This window comes from Dendrobates tinctorius, unplaced genomic scaffold (assembly GCF_039654945.1).
Source record: "Dendrobates tinctorius isolate UK_male_01 unplaced genomic scaffold, ASM3965494v1 ptg000086l, whole genome shotgun sequence".
In the NCBI taxonomy this organism is placed as follows: domain Eukaryota; kingdom Metazoa; phylum Chordata; class Amphibia; order Anura; family Dendrobatidae; genus Dendrobates; species Dendrobates tinctorius.
Window position 1 is genome coordinate 2,747,049 of NW_027361754.1, and position 20,169 is coordinate 2,767,217.

Consider the following 20,169-nt stretch of genomic DNA (forward strand, 5'->3'; position numbering starts at 1 on the left):
AGGTCACATCATTGGGCCAGTTTACCGTCTCGTGACATTGTAACCGCACTGATAACATTGATGTGGACGGCAGACAAGATTTATCAGTTTCTCAAAAATCCTCGGAATGTTTCAAGTACGTTTTTCAGGGAAGATTTGCGCAATTATTAATAGTTTCTATTAATGGCAAAACATTTCTGTATCCCTGATCACAGCAATGTGGATATGAAATTACTGGTATTGAAAGGTAACTTCAATTCTCAGAGAGAGAGACGAGTTTGGGAGTACAAATTTATGACGAGCTTTGACACTCTCAGTGCTGGAATGAATGTGTCGCATGGATTTATGTCTTTTTAAATCAATTAAGGAATTTCCTTTTAAAACCTTGCGGGGCAACACAACACAGAACTAGACCCCAATCAGAGGACCATAAAACATCCAGACTCCTTATCTATGAACTGGCCCAATGTCTATATTTATGTTTCTCCCTCTCCCATATTGATAGTTCTGCTTCACGTCACTTGTCTTATCTATTGCATTTTTTCTAGGCTGTATTGTGCATAAATATGTGACTTCAGATTTTGTATTAGTCTAGCCTGATGAAGAGACCTGAGTAGTCTCGAAAGCTTGCAATGTATTACCATCTTTTCAGTTAGCTATTGATAGGTATCAACTACTGAGGACTCTCAATCCTGAATATTTTTTTAATAGTTTCTATAATTCTTAAGTGACTCCAGATTTTGAAATGTTGAAGATTATTGGACGCTCACAGGAGGTAAAATTTAATGGTAGAAAAGCTTGAGAATGTCCAGGAACCGAATCCTAAACCTGCCGCTATCACCTGTCGTTATGAGCGACATTGGTTTCAGCTCTTGAAATCCCAGATTATCCTTCAATTCTCAGATTAGAAGAGGTTCTGGATTACCAAATGCCAGATTAGAGGATGTGGACAATTTTGGTTTCTGAATTTTGTTTGAAATGTTTTCGATTCTATGAAGGGATTCCTGTAAATCCTGGATTATTAAAGATTCCGGATTATTAGACTCTATGAATTACCGGATGCTGGGTTAAAGGGATTTTTTTTTATCTTTAACGAAGGATGGAAATGTTAAAAACCTCACAATAGAGATTATAAGAAATGGATAACGACTCTCCTCATTGCCCACCAGATACCTCGCTGACGTGTCCCATCCCCCTGAGGAGTAATGATGTTTGCCATTAATAGGTCCATTACCAGAATAAATAAACAGACTGAGAGACACATAAACAGGGGAAGAGTCTGGGGGAGAGGGGTCCAGGACCCTGAGGAATGCGCCTTTACCCTGAGGTCCCTTTAAATAAACAGCTTGGGAAGAGACAACCTTGTGTATCCAGGAGGAGAAGTCCTGGCGGCACCCATCTGCCCTGGTGATGGACCCAAGGGGTCCGAGTAATGTGTGGTGAGGCCTCGGTCCCCAGGGACCGATTTAGGCTGTGTTCACACACAGCTTTTTTTTTTGCTGTTTTCCCGCGGATTGCTCAAAAAACGCTTAAAAGAAGCTTCCCATTCATTTTAATGCATTTTGCACTTTTTGTGCATATTGATGCATTTTTTACCGCAAAAAAAAACGCTTTGCGGTAAAAAACGCAGCATGCTCATTAATTTCACGGTAAATTCCACATTTCTGGCTATTTTCTATGTGTCTGGGGACGCGCTGAAAAAATCGCGGCAAAAATCCGCGCGTTTTCTGGGAAGGAGTCCTGTTTTTATGCAGAAATTTTCTCATACGTGTGCACATAGCCTTACTGCAACCCGCAATTATAAGGGAAATTACAGGAATGGGCACTTAAAGGGATTTTCTTATTTGGGTTGTGCTGGCGCCTAACCCTCTAGAAATGTAGAAATGATTGTAACGACCAATAAATTTATTGCATCGTGTACCGAGACCCGAGAAGCTTTAACGAGTCGGTGAAGTTTCTGGCTAATTAGTCCTAGACTCCTGGAAGCCACAATCTTATTAATGAGGAATATTTCCAGACTATGAATTTCCTTAATTGCTTGTGGTGTAGGCTACATGGGAAAGGAGAATTATATGAGCAGAGAGTCCTGAAAATCAGCCAATAGTCCAGAAAAACCAACTACCGTATAAAATATTTCCTGCAGTCCCATGTAACGACAGATAATCCAGTGTGAAATCACAGGGAGTATTGCGAAAGTCTGTATCTCCTGCTATATGGGAAAACAATAGGGGTCGGCTGCGTTCACGTGGTGCAGTTGTGGAGCATTTTTATTTTTGGAACAAATTCTTTTTTTTTTTTTATTTTAAATTGCAGCAAAAAATGCACCATGTGAACAAGCGCCAGGTGAGAAGAGGGCGCAGTTGTGATGTGGTTTGTTTTTACACAAAAACTGCATTCAATTTCTGGCCGCGTCATGCCTGTGCCGGCTCTCCACAGATCGTCCGCGGACCATAATGGAGGCTGCTCACATGTAGGCATTAGTAGATGACGTTTCCCAGGCTCTGGTATCCATTAAATATATGTGTGGTCAATAAGAAGGACGGCACATGACTTATTCCTTCCACGGACCATTCTAAGGACCAGGCGGAATCATTACGGGGGAAGAAAGGGGATTCCATCAGCTAAATAGGAAAGGGTTCTTTACAGTTAGAGCAGTCAGACTGTGGAACGCCGGCCACGAGAGGTAGTAATGGCAAACACTATAACAGCTGCATAGACGGCCGGAGGCTTCTCGCAACAAATGGCATTGTGGGTAATAAATAATCTAGCGATAGACAATTCTAGAGGAAGTTTGGCCTTAATGGACTGGAGCCTTTTTTTAAACTATATTAGTGATTTAGAAAAGCACAATCTGTCTGTGTAGGTGGGGGGAAATGTCTGCCCCCTTATTAATGGCCCCCAGAAAACCTCATTCCATAATAGAGACTGTAACAAATATAAAGTAAAATGTTTCTTCCCCAGCAGCAGCTTTTACAAGACCCGAGGGAAGAAGCACAAACTGTAGATTAAGTTGCTATAAATAATAGATGGGTCATTAGATAAAGCTGCTCCAGATACATAAGTCATGGCTGATGTCGCGGGGTCTGGCTGTGTGGCCCCTTACTCGTCTGCCGACCTCATGTACATCCAATATGGAGGCTCCTTCTACATTGCACATAAATGTCTCCACTTGTCTTCCAGATCCTGCTCTTCCCCAGCCAGCCCCCGCAGACCGTAGGACGCTTCTCTGTCTCCCCCAGCGGAGAACTCACCATAATAGACGTCCAGACGGGAGACTCGGGGTACTACATGTGCCAGGCCATCAGCGTGGCCGGGAGCATCTTGGCCAAGGCTCTCCTGGAAGTGGAGGACGGTAAGATGTGAGATAACGTGACCTGTTGTCAGAGCAGGACATCTCTGGAGGTTTTGTACAGGGGTGATAGTAGCGAGGACGTTCATCAGTAGTGTTACATGTTATGGTGTCCCCTCCAGCTGCATTAGTTGCGAGGGTCCACAAGTCCATTAAATCAGGATAATGACTCCAAAGTCATTTCCAAGTGAATCGCAGCCCTGCTTCCTATAGTCGCTTGTTGGGGGATATTTTGTTCCCCTCCGTCGGAGGTTGTCGCTGTACGGTTAGACCCGAGATGCTGCGATGTAACGGATACGTTTAGCTTCTGGCCACCTTCGGATGGAATGTCCAGCCTGATCTGTGTAACCTGTCTACACGCCGGTGTAAGCCTCATCTATAATGTGCGTCCGGTGTAACAAAGCTCAGGTTGTCTGTGTTTTCTGTCAGCGCAGCAATTTGAGTCGTCCTCGCTTCATGTCCACTCAATAAGACTATTCCACTAGCATCAGAATAGCTCTCCGGGCGACAGACGCTCAGATATATGGATCTGGAGTGGCGCCGAGGCGGGTTGTATTACTGGATGGTGGGTGATGAGCACAAAACAATTGCAGCCCGGAGGCAGAATTGGCGATGGGCGCCCTCAGATGTGGTGTCATTTACCAGCCAGACAGGATATTTACTGGTCATTGTTGTCGCTTCTCAGACTGTACGCAGCTCAGGACGGCTATGGAGGGTTCACCCTGTGAAGCGTTCTGCGACCCAGGCTCATCCGCATCCTATCTACATCCATTTAAATAAATGGATATTTTATATATCAGTGTATAATGTGAACGGTCCCCATAGATTCAAGAAACGCCTAGTACACAAGCAATATACTGATCAAAGAGTCATGTGTACGTGTCCCTATTGTGTTTGGTCCGTATGTAAAACGAAGAGCCCGCTGACCAATGCAGAAAATGGGCCGCTGCACCACGATCACTCTTTACATATTGACTTCATCGCTGCAACCCAATCACTCTTCATTTCGCCGCCGCACCCCGATCACTCTTCATATCACCATCGCACTCCAATCACTAGTCACTTTGCCGCCCCGGTTGCTCTTCACTTTGCTGCCGCACCCCGGTCGCTCTTCACTTTGCCACCCCCTGTCGCTCTTCACTTTGCCACCCACCCCCCATCGCTCTTCACTTTGCCACCGCACCCCGATCACGCATTGTTATTTCTAGGAAGTAGATGATAGAATTTCATTTCCAGATGGGATATAATGAGAATGTTTCCGCTTGTTTCCCTCGATTGCCGATAAGTCTCAGAAAGTAATTAATTAATTATTGCCCATGGAAGACTATTTCATTAGGTGGCGAAGAAAGTGCTGATGGATGCGTTCTCCTCCCCGGCTGTAGATCAGGGGAGCTTCACGGACAGTTTGTTAAACCAACACCATTAATGGAGAATCCTGAAGACGTCGCTTGTCGTATAACAGATCGTTGATTAATCATTGATCGCAACGTCCCCTCGGTGTTTATTTCACTGAGTGAACGGATATTAATCAGGGAGAGCCAGCAATCAATGTTTTGCCCTGTATAAAGCTTTTCTGCAGACGTCGCTATTTGGAAAATCTGGGTGACGGCTACTGTGTCCCCTATACAGTTCGTACACAGCTCGTCACCCCGTATAGCAACATATACATAGGGGAAGTTTCCCTTACATGTACATGATACCATTGCAGCTCATTCAGGGCCTGACACCCTGCAGTATAGTAACAGGAGATATAAATGCGTTAGTGGGATATCCAGGGTCTGAGAAAGCTGGGTGACTTCCAATATGGCTGCCTTTATTCTACCAGTGTTGCTTCCCAGTACTAATGACGTTTTCTATGTTTTCAGCAACAACGGATCGAGTTCCACCAATAATCCGCCGAGGACCCTCCAACCAAACCTTGGCTGCGGACTCGGCTATTCAGATGCAGTGTCATGTGACTGGGAACCCCCTACCCAGCACACATTGGCTGAAAGACGGGCAGAGACTTGGGGGCAGCGACCCCAGGATCAGCGTGCTGGATAACGGCACATTACAGATCAGCCATCTACAGGTCAGTCTGATGTCTCCTCTAGTCCACAACCTAATAATCCAGCATCTCATCCTTTTCCTTCAGGATTTTGTGCTTGTAATAGTTGTCAGACACTGCTCATCAATTGATGCAGGCGCCATATCTGCTGATGGTGCGCATCTTCAGTTATGTTATCAAAGCCGCTCACCTCCCGCGCCGAAATGAGTGTCACCGGACAACCCCTCTAAGGCTTATCAGGCCTGAAATGTTATAGGATGTGGGAGTTGTTACATAGTATCTGAATTGAGCTCATCCGCCCCGTAGTCATGGTTACAGCATCGCTTCTATACATAGTTGCTATACCGGTGTTGGTGACGGACCGCCATATTCTTTACTTTGGTAGAAATTTACTAAGTCTGGCTCCTCGATGTGAGTCTTAAACAGACGTTTACTGTAAGATGCCCCTAATGTCTTACAGCCGCCCCCATCTTAATAAACATTTTTCGGCTGTCTGAGCGCCACAAGCCGCTTGGTGTAAACTATAGGAATCTGTTTCTGGGCGGTTGGTCCCACCCCTCTTGGTTAGCTCCACCTCTCCAAGTAAGCCTCGCCCTGTTTTTTAAAAAATAATAATGATGGGATTGTTTTTCTACAAATTCGAGATGCGACAGATTTTATTTTTACCTTTTTCTGTCTCAAAACTGGCATGTTGTAATCTCTTTTTGGTAATTTCTTGATACTAAACGTTGATTAGGACATGCTTGTTCACTCGCTTATATTTAATCTGCACCTGTTGGGAAAATGAACCCGTCACTGACAGCAAGAAGAGATGTTGAAATATTAAAGAAATGGACGGTCTGGTGTAATTGTGTGACTGGTTACGCAGCCGGTTCTGTGTATTGGAGGCTCATTCCTGCATACGGGGGAATCGTGGTGATGGAGCGGCGCTGGCTGTGGGGCCGTGGAATGTGGCTCCTTAGTGTTTGCTTGTTCTTTATATACTGGGGGGCCGTGTTTGTGGGGGCCACTGCCAGCTGTCAGTCTCTGAACTCTGATTGCCCCGGCATGTTGCTGCGGCAGACACGGTACATACATTTTTAATACTGGACTCGCAAATGATTTTACTGTAGCTGTTCCTGATCTGATGAGAAAGTGTTTAATATTTTACAAGCAGAGAAGACGACAGCGAACGAAGAAAAACACCAAGTGCAAATCCAGTAATATCATAGAACGGGAAATATTGTTACAGTGAGATAGAGGTGTAGTCATTAATATCTGTCTGTCTGATCTGTCGGACGACAGGAGAGACGGACGGATGGATAAGTGATAAATGGATGGACGGATAGAGGAGGGATGGATAAATGGATGGATAGATGAGAAGGAGGTTATCTTTCTCTTTCTCCCTCTCTTACGGTCTCTCCATCACTCCCTCTTTTCTCTCTTCCTATTGCTGCATCTCCACCTTCCGATCTAGGACCGCTAAGTGATAACATATAGACAAGCTGTTTAGCGCGGCCGCCCGCAGATCTCTGTACGATCATACTGTGTGCATACAACTTTATGTTCTCGGAAGCACATACTGGTTACACTGAATGATGTGCTGCCAAGAGCAGTTCTTTTTCCGCCTGCATAATCCTCATCGCACCCTATGAATGAGCGTCTGACTTGCTCGCCGGCTATTCACACTACAGGATTATCAGGTTTTCTAGGCTCGTTCCCAGTTATCCGCTGGTATAAATGGGCTTTCACTCTCGGGTGTCTTCTCCTCCATATCTCTCACCTCTGTTCATCCATCGCTCTTCTATCTCTTTTTTCTTCCTTCCGTGTGTGTTTCTGAGCCATTTCATGGTAATTTGCTCTCTTCTCGTGTGAACTTCCTACAATCTTCATCTTCTTCAGATCTGCACATTTCCCCCAACCTCGTGGCCCCGGATTGACAAAGCTCCTGTCAAGTCTGAGACGTTTGATGCTTGTTCAAATATGGGAGATGCTTTAGTGTTGATGGCGCTGCGTGTAGCCGGTGGCCCGGCCCTTTTATGTGGGGGCAGCAGGGACAAGGAATATTTGTTTTTCTTCTTGTTTCTGGGACAGGTATGTGCACCTGATCGGCCCCCTGTCCTGCCAGCACACAGGTGCAGTCGTCCGTACTAATCCCAGGCCTCACCCCACATCAGTGACTCCATGATGGGAGGAGGTGGCCACTAGTTCTCTCATGTTGTATCATGGGGATCCAGAGAGGAGACATGGCCGCCGTCAGAGGCAGAGGAATCTGCTACCAATCTGTTATGTTATAGCTGCATTTATCAATATGCAGGGAACATTATAAAATAATAGTTATATGCCACCGAGTCATCGCTGCGGCGCCGGATGCTCAGGGGGTCGCTACCAGAATGGGAAGCAATGGCATCGTTACAAAGTCACAACTGATCATGTCCCGTTCCAGTTCCCTGACCGCTGCAGCCAATCACAAGCCGTAGCTAAGCTATTAGCTGATCAAAGTACAAGACCAATCACTACCTATCCTGGAGAGTACCACCAAATCAGCCTCCACTAGTGCGATGGGGGTCCCTTCTTGTGTTATTTTATAACATTTCCTCACCATGCTTTACACTCCAGCTCTGCTTGCTCAGATTTGCAGCTTGGCAGTAAGTCGCTATGAATAGCAGTTTTCTGCTACCAAAAGGACAAATGGTTGTGAATTACAATTAACTATCTCAATCCGTTCATTATTTTTTCATTGACTAATATTTTATTACACACCGACACCCCCTCCCCACATTTCTTAGTTTTATTTTTTTTGTTGTTTTTTTTATTTCCTATGGGCTAAAAATTAAATTGGTAAATGATAGATTTTGTTCTACTGGAAAATAAAAAGATGAATCGTTCCTGAAAGTATCTCCAGTGTGAACTTTGCCTTTTCCACGCAGCGATGGGAATTCCTCCGTCTTTCATGTTTTCTGCGGCTTCGTCGGGGCGTTTCATTATACCCCGAGCTGTGTGTCAGGACTGAGCTGCTGCGAGTAACTCGCGCTCCTACTGCGAACAGGTCAGGAAATCATCGCTCAGGTCTCGTAAATATAGAAAGCACCTGCCACAGAGCGGGGACGGCGGCATCCAGGGACGGAGCATCAAACAGGGATAAACCAGACCTGCATCCTCCCGGAGGAGACGTAATCATCGCCTGCTGATCCCCCAAACCACACATTACACAAATGGATGCAAATTTTTTTTTTTTTCCTACACAAGGAAAAAGTAAATTGTAAAGCAGCAGCAAAAAGAAAAGCACGTGTCATAACAAGCAAGAAAAGGCGTTGGCATGTATTAAAGACTGGTGCGATGGAAGGCACAATGCACAAGTCGTAGATTAGGCCGCAGCTCCCCGGATTCATTCTGCAGGGTAAAATGGAGGTTACTCATGAATAACTTAGAAAACATGGCGTGCACGCTAAATATTTGCTTAAAAATTGATGTGCGGATTCAGCGAGGAGTGAAATCCTCAGCGTTATTTTTGTTCCTTCGTTGTGTTGGAGTCAGTAGGTTAATGCAACTCCTGTGTCCCCTGTGCAGCTAATAGCATCACATCGGCGCGGCTGCTTCTCTCCGCCCGGGGAAAAAAATGAGACTTGTCAGGTGGACTGGAGGACTGCTATGAGTTAATGGTCCCGCAGGAGGCCGGGTTCATCAGCCTGCAATGACTCATGAAAGAGGAGAAGGCGTCCAGAGCAGGACTTCACCATGGCGGTGTCGCTGCAGCACAGGCGGCTTGTATGTAGTTGTACTTTATGTCCTCGCACTTGATAAGCGCATCTGAAGGCATTGAGCGTGGGCTCCGGCAAGGGCTGGGAGCTGATGCTTGTTGGAGCAGAAGTCTGCATCGGAGGACTGGGCATGACAGGTCACTTCCAGATGCTTTATCTGATCTCTCTGGTTTTATTTTGCCCTTCAGTCATTACCCAGGACCGTAAGGAAAAATCACAGCGGGCAGGTGGGGAGTGAAATTAGCCTGTAATAAAACACGGGGAGCAACACGTAAAGTTCCCATAACAAGTGCTTATGATCCTGCACTTCTTACCTCCCGATGATATTCACATCGCGCTTTCATACTTCTTCATCCTTGTTACATTTCAGGTGACGGATTCTGGTGCTTACATCTGTGTCGCCACAAGTTCCACTGGAGAAACAACATGGAGCGGATACCTGGAGGTGCAAGGTAATGAGGAGTGCCACACGGGTGGTCCAAAGCTTACAGGACCCTGTATGAAATCACCTTATCCAGAGCCACAATCCTGGATGAAGCCCCAGCCCTGCAGCCGGATCTCTGGGATTCAGTCAGTGGCCTCAGGAATAAGATCGCAAGCTGCTACCTTGTATTTTAATCATTGTCCACTTATATTATGTCTTTGAAGAAAAAGGTTCTCCGGTACACGTGCAGCTAGCGGAGCCGAGCCTGGTGCCCGGGTCCCCGTCCAAACCTCTGGTCACTGACGTCAGTAAAAACAGCGTGACTCTGACATGGCAGCCACATCCTCAGTCCGGGAGCACGCAAGTGTCATCCTACATCATTGAGGCCTTCAGGTAAAGGAACCCGATGAGTATTCTCAGTATATCGCTGCATTATTGTGATTAGTGAATTGTGGAACATGTAAAGGACGACTTTACTACGGAAACTGATGGGATGGTGGGATAGGTCCTAGCACTAGAAGGCCAAAGATGGATCCGTCTTGTAGTGATCCCATCTGCCAGCGCTGAGAAATCAAGCTTCCAAGCCACATGCAAATTATCCTGGAAGTGCATTGAGGCGTGTGAATGTATTCTCACTGCTTGATTTCTCTTTGCTGGGACAGTGGATTTCCATAAAACGGGTATCATTTGTATGGTTATGCTAGGACCTCCCGATCAGTGAAGGACGAGACCCATGCTCTTTATATTGAGCCCAGACACAGTGATTTGACAGATCAGTAGGGGTCTCTGGACCTGGACTCACACCAGCGATCAGTTATTCTGTGTGGCATCTATAATGTATAAAAACTCTCACAAAATGATAGTTGCACTCTGTCATGGCCTCAGCCCTCAGGTCCAGGTGTCTGCAGCCGCACAGATGTACGTCTCTACAGCTCTGCGGTCAGCACTTTGTGTGGAAGCCATCAAACATTTATTTCTAAACCTTCCTGTTTTCCTTTCATTTCCACGTTGGGAGTTTTCACTATTTTATAGTCGTAATGTCAATGCAGTAAAACATGAGGTGATAGCGGGGACTGTGGACGTTCTGCCCGAGTTTTGGGTCAGTGGTTTGCAAACATTTTCTTAGGAAGCAATAAGTGGGCGCTGCGGCCACACTCCGGGGCGTCTGACACATCCACTTTGTTCTGTCCGGAGATTTATGGAGAATGCAGGTTGTGAACGGTTTAGTCAGCAATGAAAAATTCTCCAAACACAGAGAAAGCGAAATTCTGCCATAAATCAGGAGGGTGGTGTGCAGCCCCGAAGGATTGGCGGCTAATGTGAGAAGGTAATGCAGTGCCCCCCACCTACAATGTGTAATGAAGAAAGTAGTAATGTTCAGTAAAGTCGGGTCATAAATCACACTTTGTTGCACAACATCCAATGCCCTACAACATTTACATCCAGTTTCTTCTCTTGTGCTGCCGGGGTGGACTGTCACAAATTATATTACTGTCTTACACCAATTAATCAAGACCTTAGGTGTACATGGTAATAATGGGCAGGTGGTTCTATCTACTCACCACTGGTCTTCAGACCTATTCACTACCATGGCACTGAAAAGCTATAATGTATAGTAAAATGTACCAGAATATAACTACTATAATACTGCCTCCTATATACAAGAATATACCGTAACTACTATATTCTCCTATGTACAAGAATATAACTGCTATTATAATACTGCCCCCTATGTACAGGAATATAACTACTATAATACTGCCTTCTATATACAAGGATATGAATACTATAATACTGCCCTCTATGTACAAGAATGTAACTACTATAATACTGCCCTCTATGTACAAGAATGTAACTACTATAATACTGCCTTCTATATACAAGGATATAAATACTATAATACTACTCCTATGTACAAGAATATAACTACTATAGTACTGAGAAAAAAATAAGTCCAGCGCTGTAAGTCCATAAAATCTATTTTCTTTTATTCCATCACTTCCAATAGTATAAAAGCAATTACGTCATAGTCCAGAACATTAAAATCTGGAAGTGATGGAATAAAAGAAAATGGATTTTATGGACTTACAGTGCTGGACTTATTTTTTCTAAGTTCTGAAAACTTGCCGCACAACAGGATCCATGCGCTCCAGGTGGAGGTGAGCAGACACTAAACTTTTTTGTATACTATAGTACTGCTCCTATGTACAAGAATATAACTACTATAATACTGCCCCCAATGTAAAAGAATATAACTACTATAATACTGCCCCTATGTACAAGAATATAACTGCTATAATGCTGTCCCTATGTACAAGAATATAACTACTATAATACTGCTCCTATGTACAAGAATATAGCTACTATAATACTGCTCCCTATGTACTAGAATATAACTACTATAACAGTGCCACCTATATACAAGAATATAACTACTATAATACTGATACAAGAATATAACTACTATAATACTGCTCCTGTGTACAAGAATATAAATACTATAATACTGCTCCCTATGTACTAGAATATAACTACTATAATACTGCCCCTGTGTACAAGAATATAACTACTATAATACTGCCCCAATGTAAAAGAATATAACTACTATAATACTGCCCCATGTGCAAGAATTTAACTACTATAATACTGCTCCTATGTACAAGAATATAACTACTATAATACTGCTCCCTATGTACTAGAATATAACTACTATAACAGTGCCACCTATATACAAGAATATAACTACTATAATACTGCTCCCTATGTACAAGAGTATAAATACTATAATACTGCTCCTATGTACAAGAATATAACCTCTATAATACTGCTCCTATGTACAAGAATATAAATATTATAAAACTGCTCCTGTGTACAAGAATATAAATATTATAAAACTGCTCCTGTGTACAAGAATATAAATACTATAATCCTGCTCCCTATGTGCAAGAATATAAATACTATAATACTGCCCCTGTGTACTAGAATATCACTACTATAATACTGCCCCCAATGTAAAAGAATATAACTACTATTATACTGCCCCTATGCGCAAGAATATAACTACTATAATACTGCTCCTATGTGCAAGAAAGTAACTAATATAATACTGCTCCCTATGTACTAGAATATAACTACTATAACAGCGCCACCTATATACAAGAATATAACTACTATAATACTGCTCCTTATGTACAAGAGTATAACTACTATAATACTGTCCCCTATGTAGAAGAATATAACTACTATAATACTGCCCCCTATGTACAAGAATATAACTCCTATAATACTACTCATATGTACGAGAATATAACTATTATAATACTGCACCCTATGTACAACAATATAACTGCTATAATACTGCCCCTATGTACAAGAATATAACTGCTATAGTACTGCCTCTACGTTGGCATATTATAGCGATAATTCAATGATTTTTGTCCTTTCCTACATTAATGATTTCTCGTTTACCCCGATGCAGTCAGTCAGCGGGCAGTACCTGGCAGACGGTAGCGGATAATGTCAGGATGGAGAAACACACGGTTATCGGTCTGAACCCAAACACCATTTACCTGTTCATCATCCGAGCAATGAATTCTTACGGCCTCAGCGATCCAAGTCCAATATCGGAGCCTGTGCGCACACAGGGTGAGTCAGGTGTCTGTATTATTTTTTATTTCACCTCTTTATTTCTCCTATACGGTCTTTCACTATGTTGCTATATTTTGCAGACATCAGTCCCACACGTCAAGGTGTCGACCATCGCCAGGTACAGCGTGAGCTCGGGGAGGTCGTGGTTCAGCTCCAGAAGCCGATCATCCTCACCTCCTCCACGGTGCAGGTCACATGGACGGTAAGTCAGTTTCATTTAATGGCTGCCATTTTTCTCACATCTCGGTTGATGTGGACAATGCATCTCGTATGTTTGTGGCGACAGTCACGAAAGTGACCCCCAGTGTGAACTGTGTGAGAGGTGGCTCTGGTGCATGGGGCCGTGCACACTTTTGTTGCTGCTTGTACTACACTTGTGTCACTTTGTGCAAATGTAAAACTACAGCTCTCTGTGCATGCTGCTCACTGAGGAAGACTGATGCCTCAATTCTGTGCTCCGATGATTCTCTGTCTGTTTCTATGGTGTATTATGCACCGGCGCAGTCACATGACATCCGCCATGGCCTCTCACGCCGTCACGGATGAGGAGAATGGCATTGATTGCCCAATCTCCTCCACAATGACCCATTAGCCGCACCAGATGCGGTATCTCCAGGAAGTGGCATTTTAATAAGATGCTTGGAGGCCGCCATTACTACTTGTCGTCCCTGGCAACCAATACCAAAAACGTCCAGCGCACCTCCTCCAATGTCCGCCTCGTCTATTTTGGATGTGAGTCATTACTGTGGCCATTAATTACAGCACTTTGTAGTAAATGTTGACAAGGCGCAAGGAAATTCTGGGTGATAAAATATCTCTACATCTGATCATGGTCAGCACAGCGCTGTAAGCAGGGACGGGCTTAGACAAAGTGGGGCCCTGGGCAAAAGGGTTAAAGAGGGGCCCCAAATGCTCACATATTGCACCATCACACAGAAATATTGTATTTACCTGTGCTGGGTTCAGGCCGTTCAACGAGCCTGATGGACAATATTCAAGTCGTTCCTTGTTTCGTAACCTCTTTACACCGGTGACGCTCCCTATGGACTATGGGGGGGCTGCATTATACTATGTGGAGGACTATGGGGTGCATTAAACAATGTGGCGGACTATAGGGTGCATTGTACTATGTGGAGGGCTATGGGGTGCATTATGCTATGTAGAGGACTATGGGGTGCATTATACTGTGTGGAGGACTATGGGATGCATTTTACTGTGTGGAGGACTATGGGGTGCATTAAACTACGTGGAGGACTATGGGATGCATTATACTATGTGCAGGACTGTGGGGTGCATTATGCTATGTGCAGGACTGTGGGGTGCATTATGCTATGTGGAGGACTATGGGATGCATTATACTATGTGGAGCACTATGCGGTGTATTAAACTATGTGGAGGACTATGGGGAGTGCATTATATTATGTGGATGACTATGGGGTGCATTATACTATGTGGAGGGCATTATGCTATGCGGAGGACTATGGTGTGTATTATAGTAAACAAGCAAAATGTTGCCTATTTATCGAGTGATTGGATTGTTTATGCCGGAACAAAAATCATTCTTCTCGGCAGCACATCGCCTGGATAAAACTGGAGATATGCTGCTGATAACCTGATACTGTATGTATGGGGACAGACTGATCTATTGGTGGTCGTTCTGTCCCCATCATTCTTCCTCAGCCGGTGCAAAGAGGCCGGGAAACAAGCGTTGAACAACTTCAATATAGTCGATTACACTTGTTTAACGGTCTGAACTCAGTGCATGTGAATACAACCAAGATGTTTGTACGATGGTACAATACTTGAGCATTTGGGGCCCCACGTTAAACTTTTACACAGGGCCCCACTTTGTCTTAACCCGGCCATGGTCCCTCATCGTTGCTTTCAACCGTATCGGCATCTAAGATGCCGATACAGTTGAATATGAGATGCCAAGGGGGCCCCCAAGTCGGCTCTGGCACCGAGACCCCCTGACTGTTAGCGGCACATCACTGGCTGGGGGCCCCTGGGAGAATGGGGACCCTAAGCAAACGCCTAATGTTGCCCCGGCTGCAAGATAGCGAGCAGCTGCGTCCTGCCACACATCATGGTGGGAGGGGAATTAAAGACGTCAGTTGTTGTGTATTGAGAGATTTTGTTAAATGCACATTGCAATCAAGGCGTTCTGGAGGGCGATAATCAGCAGAGCTCAGCGACCGTCCGGCTGCCGATCACTCCAAGGGGACTGACAGCTGCTGAAGGCTATAGCATGTCACATGCTCATGTGTATAATATGTGTATATGCGCACATATATTCACACACATGTTTACATTATTGTCCTCACTGCTCGCAGGTTGACCGCCAGGCTCAGTTCGTCCAGGGTTACAGAGTCATGTACAGGTCCAAGTCCAGCATTTGGGTGGTGCAAGATGTGAAGTCTCCAACCGAACGCACTGCCATCCTGGTGGACCTGAAGAGAGGCACAGAGTACGAAATAAAAATTCGCCCTTATTTTGACGAGTTCCAAGGCATGGACAGCGACATCTTGCTGGTGCGCACTCCCGAGGAAGGTAAGAGCAGGACATGCTGCAATGCTGCACTAATTGGGAGGATGATGAAGCTTACTACCCCGGCCTTAGTATCGGGGGAGGGGAAGAAGCCAGTACTCTGCACACAGGGGGGGGGGGGGGGCCGGGGGTTAGAAAGCAATCTTGTCATTACCTCACACTCCAAGGAAGCAAAGTATCTCAAGCACAAACCGTAACCTAAATCATAACGTCAGATGAGCGGCCGCGACACGGGAGGATGAGACGGCGCGATAATCAGCCAAGAGAACGTGGGTGGGAGACGGAGCCCAAAGCGCAGCGTCAAAAACAGGATGATGGGGTGTTAGAGCTTAGTTACCGGACTTATATTAATATGTACGGTAATATATACTACGTATCACACTAATATATACGGTAATATATACTACGTATCACACTAATATATACTGTAATATATACTACGTATCACACTAATATATACTATAATATATACTACGTATCACACTAATATATACTGTAATATATACTACGTATCACACTAATATATACTGTAATATATACTACGTATCACACTAATATATACTGTAATATATACTACGTATCACACTAATATATACTGTAATATATACTACGTATCACACTAATATATACTGTAATATATACTACGTATCACACTAATATATACTGTAATATATACTACGTATCACACTAATATATACTGGAATATATACTACGTATCACACTAATATATACTGGAATATATACTACGTATCACACTAATATATACTGGAATATATACTACGTATCACACTAATATATACTGGAATATATACTACGTATCACACTAATATATACTGGAATATATACTACGTATCACACTAATATATACTGGAATATATACTACGTATCACACTAATATATACTGGAATATATACTACGTATCACACTAATATATACTGGAATATATACTACGTATCACACTAATATATACTGGAATATATACTACGTATCACACTAATATATACTGGAATATATACTACGTATCACACTAATATATACTGGAATATATACTACGTATCACACTAATATATACTGGAATATATACTACGTATCACACTAATATATACTGGAATATACACTATGTATCACACTAATATATACTGTAATATATACTACGTATCACACTAATATATACTGTAATATATACTACGTATCACACTAATATATACTGTAATATATACTACTTATCACACTAATATATACGGTAATATACATTACATCACATAAACATATGGTAATATACACTACATTTCACACTAATATATGCAGTAATATACACTACATATCACACTAATATATACGGTAATATACACTATGTATCACACTAATATAAGTAATATACACTACATAGCGCACTAATATATACAGTAATATACACTATATATCACATTAATATACAGTAATATACACTACATATCACACTAATGGTGATACACACTATGTATCACACTAACATATAAGGTAATATACACTACATATCGCACTATTATACAAGGTAATATACACTACGTTTTGCATTAATATATACGGTAATATACACTTTGTATCTCACTATATACTGTAATATACACTAGCTATTGCACTAATATACGGTATTATACACTACGTATCGTACTAATATATAAGGTGTTATACACTACACTGTATGTATCATACTATATACGGTAATATACACTATGTATCACAATAACATACACTGTAATGTATTCCAGAGTTATTACCATGTATAATAAATTGTAGTTGCTCATACTTTGTAAAATACTAATTTACCTCAATGGCTGACAGCTTTTTACCGCAATGTTCCTTATATTTCGATTTTTATATGGTATCTAGGGGTGTCGGGGCTCTGGACACACGGGTGTTTGCACTTTTGGTCGCCATCCTTATTTTCTGCAGTGATCTCCCCATCTTTCCATAACTTCTGTAATTCTCAGTCCCCAGCGCTCCACCACAATCTGTCGCTGTTGTGACTGTCGGCACCAGTAACAGCACGAATATCAGTATTACGTGGGAGCCTCCCCCGGTGGAGCATCAGAACGGCATTATCCAGGACTATCGGGTGAGTGTAGTGATGAGTGGATGCGGGACGGTTATTCTCATGAACTGTTTCATACATGAAATAACCCGGCAGACTCTCCAGCTCCACGTGGCTGCTTACTGCATGCTACTGTGGTGAAAACTGTCTGCACGGCACCCCACAATCCGATGGATCCAGTGACACATATGATTTAGATCTTAAGCCCCCATGGCCAGCATAGTGTGACTCCAGGTTACTGCCACCATAGCAAATGCTGCATTACTCCTGTCTTGAACATGCAGTTATCTTCCTACCCCCCGGGTCTCACACACAGACTTCTTCCTGCCCCCGGGGTTTCACACACAGACTTCTCACTGCCCCTGGGGTCTCACACATGAACTTCCTGCCCCTGGGGTCTCACACACAAGTCCATTCTCTTTCACAGATTTGGTGTTTAGGAAACGAGTCTCGTTATCACATGAACCGGACGGTTGACGGCACGCTGCACAGCACGCTCATACGGGGCCTGGTCCCCGGGATTCTTTACCGAGTTGAAGTTGCTGCAGCCACCAGTGCCGGCTTTGGTGTTAAGAGCCAGCCAATTACCATCCAGATCAGTATGTATCCCTCCTGTGAGACAATCTTCTGAGCCTTTTGTTGTTGCTTGTCATACCCTTCTCTCTTGTTTCACAACAGAACCATCCTCCGATCACGTCTCCATTAACACTGGAGATAGCGTCAGTCTGACCGAGCAGATCACGGATGTTGTGAAGCAGCCAGCATTCATTGCAGGCATTGGTGGAGCATGCTGGGTAATCTTAATGTGCTTTAGTGTCTGGATATACTGCCGAAGGAAGAAAAGGAAAGAGATGAGCCATTATACCGGTACGTGAGCCCAAAATAGTCATACATATTTACATGTTTATCTGTGGACATTGCCCATCCACATCAGAGAACACTAATTCATTCCTCCACTTTCTCTTGCAGCTTCTTTTGCCTACACCCCAGCAGGTAACCATCCACTTACACTAATCATTCTCATGCTCCTTATAGATATATATCTTGTATTATGCTATTTTTGTTTTTTCAGTGTCTTTTCCACACACGGAGGGCTCCAGTCATGTAACAGCCAGGTGAGATATCATGTATGAACATATTATATATGATACATCATACATATCAGCCATACAGCTCAGGTTTACATGAATAGAGCAAGTAAGATGCATAGTAAATAGCATAAATTGCTCAACAATTACTCTCCAGAGTGACCGTATGTATGATTTATATATATATATATATATATATATATATGTGTGTATATATATATATATATATATATGTGTGTATATATATATATATATATATGTATATATATATATATATATATATATATATATATATATATATATATATATATATGTGTGTGTGTATATACAGTGGGGAAAAAAAGTATTTAGTCAGTCAGCAATAGTGCAAGTTCCACCACTTAAAAAGATGAGAGGCGTCTGTAATTTACATCATAGGTAGACCTCAACTATGGGAGACAAACTGAGAAAAAAAAATCCAGAAAATCACATTGTCTGTTTTTTTTCATTTTATTTGCATATTATGGTGGAAAATAAGTATTTGGTCAGAAACAAGCAATCAAGATTTCTGACTCTCACAGACCTGTAACTTCTTCTTTAAGAGTCTCCTCTTTCCTCCACTCATTACCTGTAGTAATGGCACCTGTTTAAACTTGTTATCAGTATAAAAAGACACCTGTGCACACCCTCAAACAGTCTGACTCCAAACTCCACTATGGTGAAGACCAAAGAGCTGTCAAAGGACACCAGAAACAAAATTGTAGCCCTGCACCAGGCTGGGAAGACTGAATCTGCAATAGCCAACCAGCTTGGAGTGAAGAAATCAACTGTGGGAGCAATAATTAGAAAATGGAAGACATACAAGACCACTGATAATCTCCCTCGATCTGGTGCTCCACGCAAAATCCCACCCCGTGGGGTCAGAATGATCACAAGAACGGTGAGCAAAAATCCCAGAACCACGCGGGGGGACCTAGTGAATGAACTGCAGAGAGCTGGGACCAATGTAACAAGGCCTACCATAAGTAACACACTACGCCACCATGGACTCAGATCCTGCAGTGCCAGACGTGTCCCACTGCTTAAGCCTGTACATGTCCGGGCCCGTCTGAAGTTTGCTAGAGAGCATTTGGATGATCCAGAGGAGTTTTGGGAGAATGTCCTATGGTCTGATGAAACCAAACTGGAACTGTTTGGTAGAAACACAACTTGTCGTGTTTGGAGGAAAAAGAATACTGAGTTGCATCCATCAAACACCATACCTACTGTAAAGCATGGTGGTGGAAACATCATG

General features: G+C 43.2%; 1 protein-coding gene across 2 annotated transcripts in view; it reads left to right on the forward strand.

The window, feature by feature from the left end:
* ROBO3 (roundabout guidance receptor 3) overlaps positions 1–20,169 on the forward strand; it is a 401,016-nt gene that overhangs the window by 361,818 nt on the left and 19,029 nt on the right. For both annotated transcript variants that reach the window (XM_073584881.1, XM_073584882.1), the window contains 12 exons: positions 3,160–3,331; positions 5,194–5,399; positions 9,486–9,567; positions 9,764–9,932; positions 13,018–13,184; positions 13,268–13,389; positions 15,521–15,737; positions 17,708–17,832; positions 18,236–18,407; positions 18,487–18,675; positions 18,778–18,801; positions 18,881–18,923. In XM_073584881.1, coding sequence (XP_073440982.1) covers positions 3,160–3,331; positions 5,194–5,399; positions 9,486–9,567; positions 9,764–9,932; positions 13,018–13,184; positions 13,268–13,389; positions 15,521–15,737; positions 17,708–17,832; positions 18,236–18,407; positions 18,487–18,675; positions 18,778–18,801; positions 18,881–18,923 — 1,688 coding nt within the window. The remainder of the gene's footprint in view (positions 1–3,159; positions 3,332–5,193; positions 5,400–9,485; positions 9,568–9,763; positions 9,933–13,017; positions 13,185–13,267; positions 13,390–15,520; positions 15,738–17,707; positions 17,833–18,235; positions 18,408–18,486; positions 18,676–18,777; positions 18,802–18,880; positions 18,924–20,169) is intronic.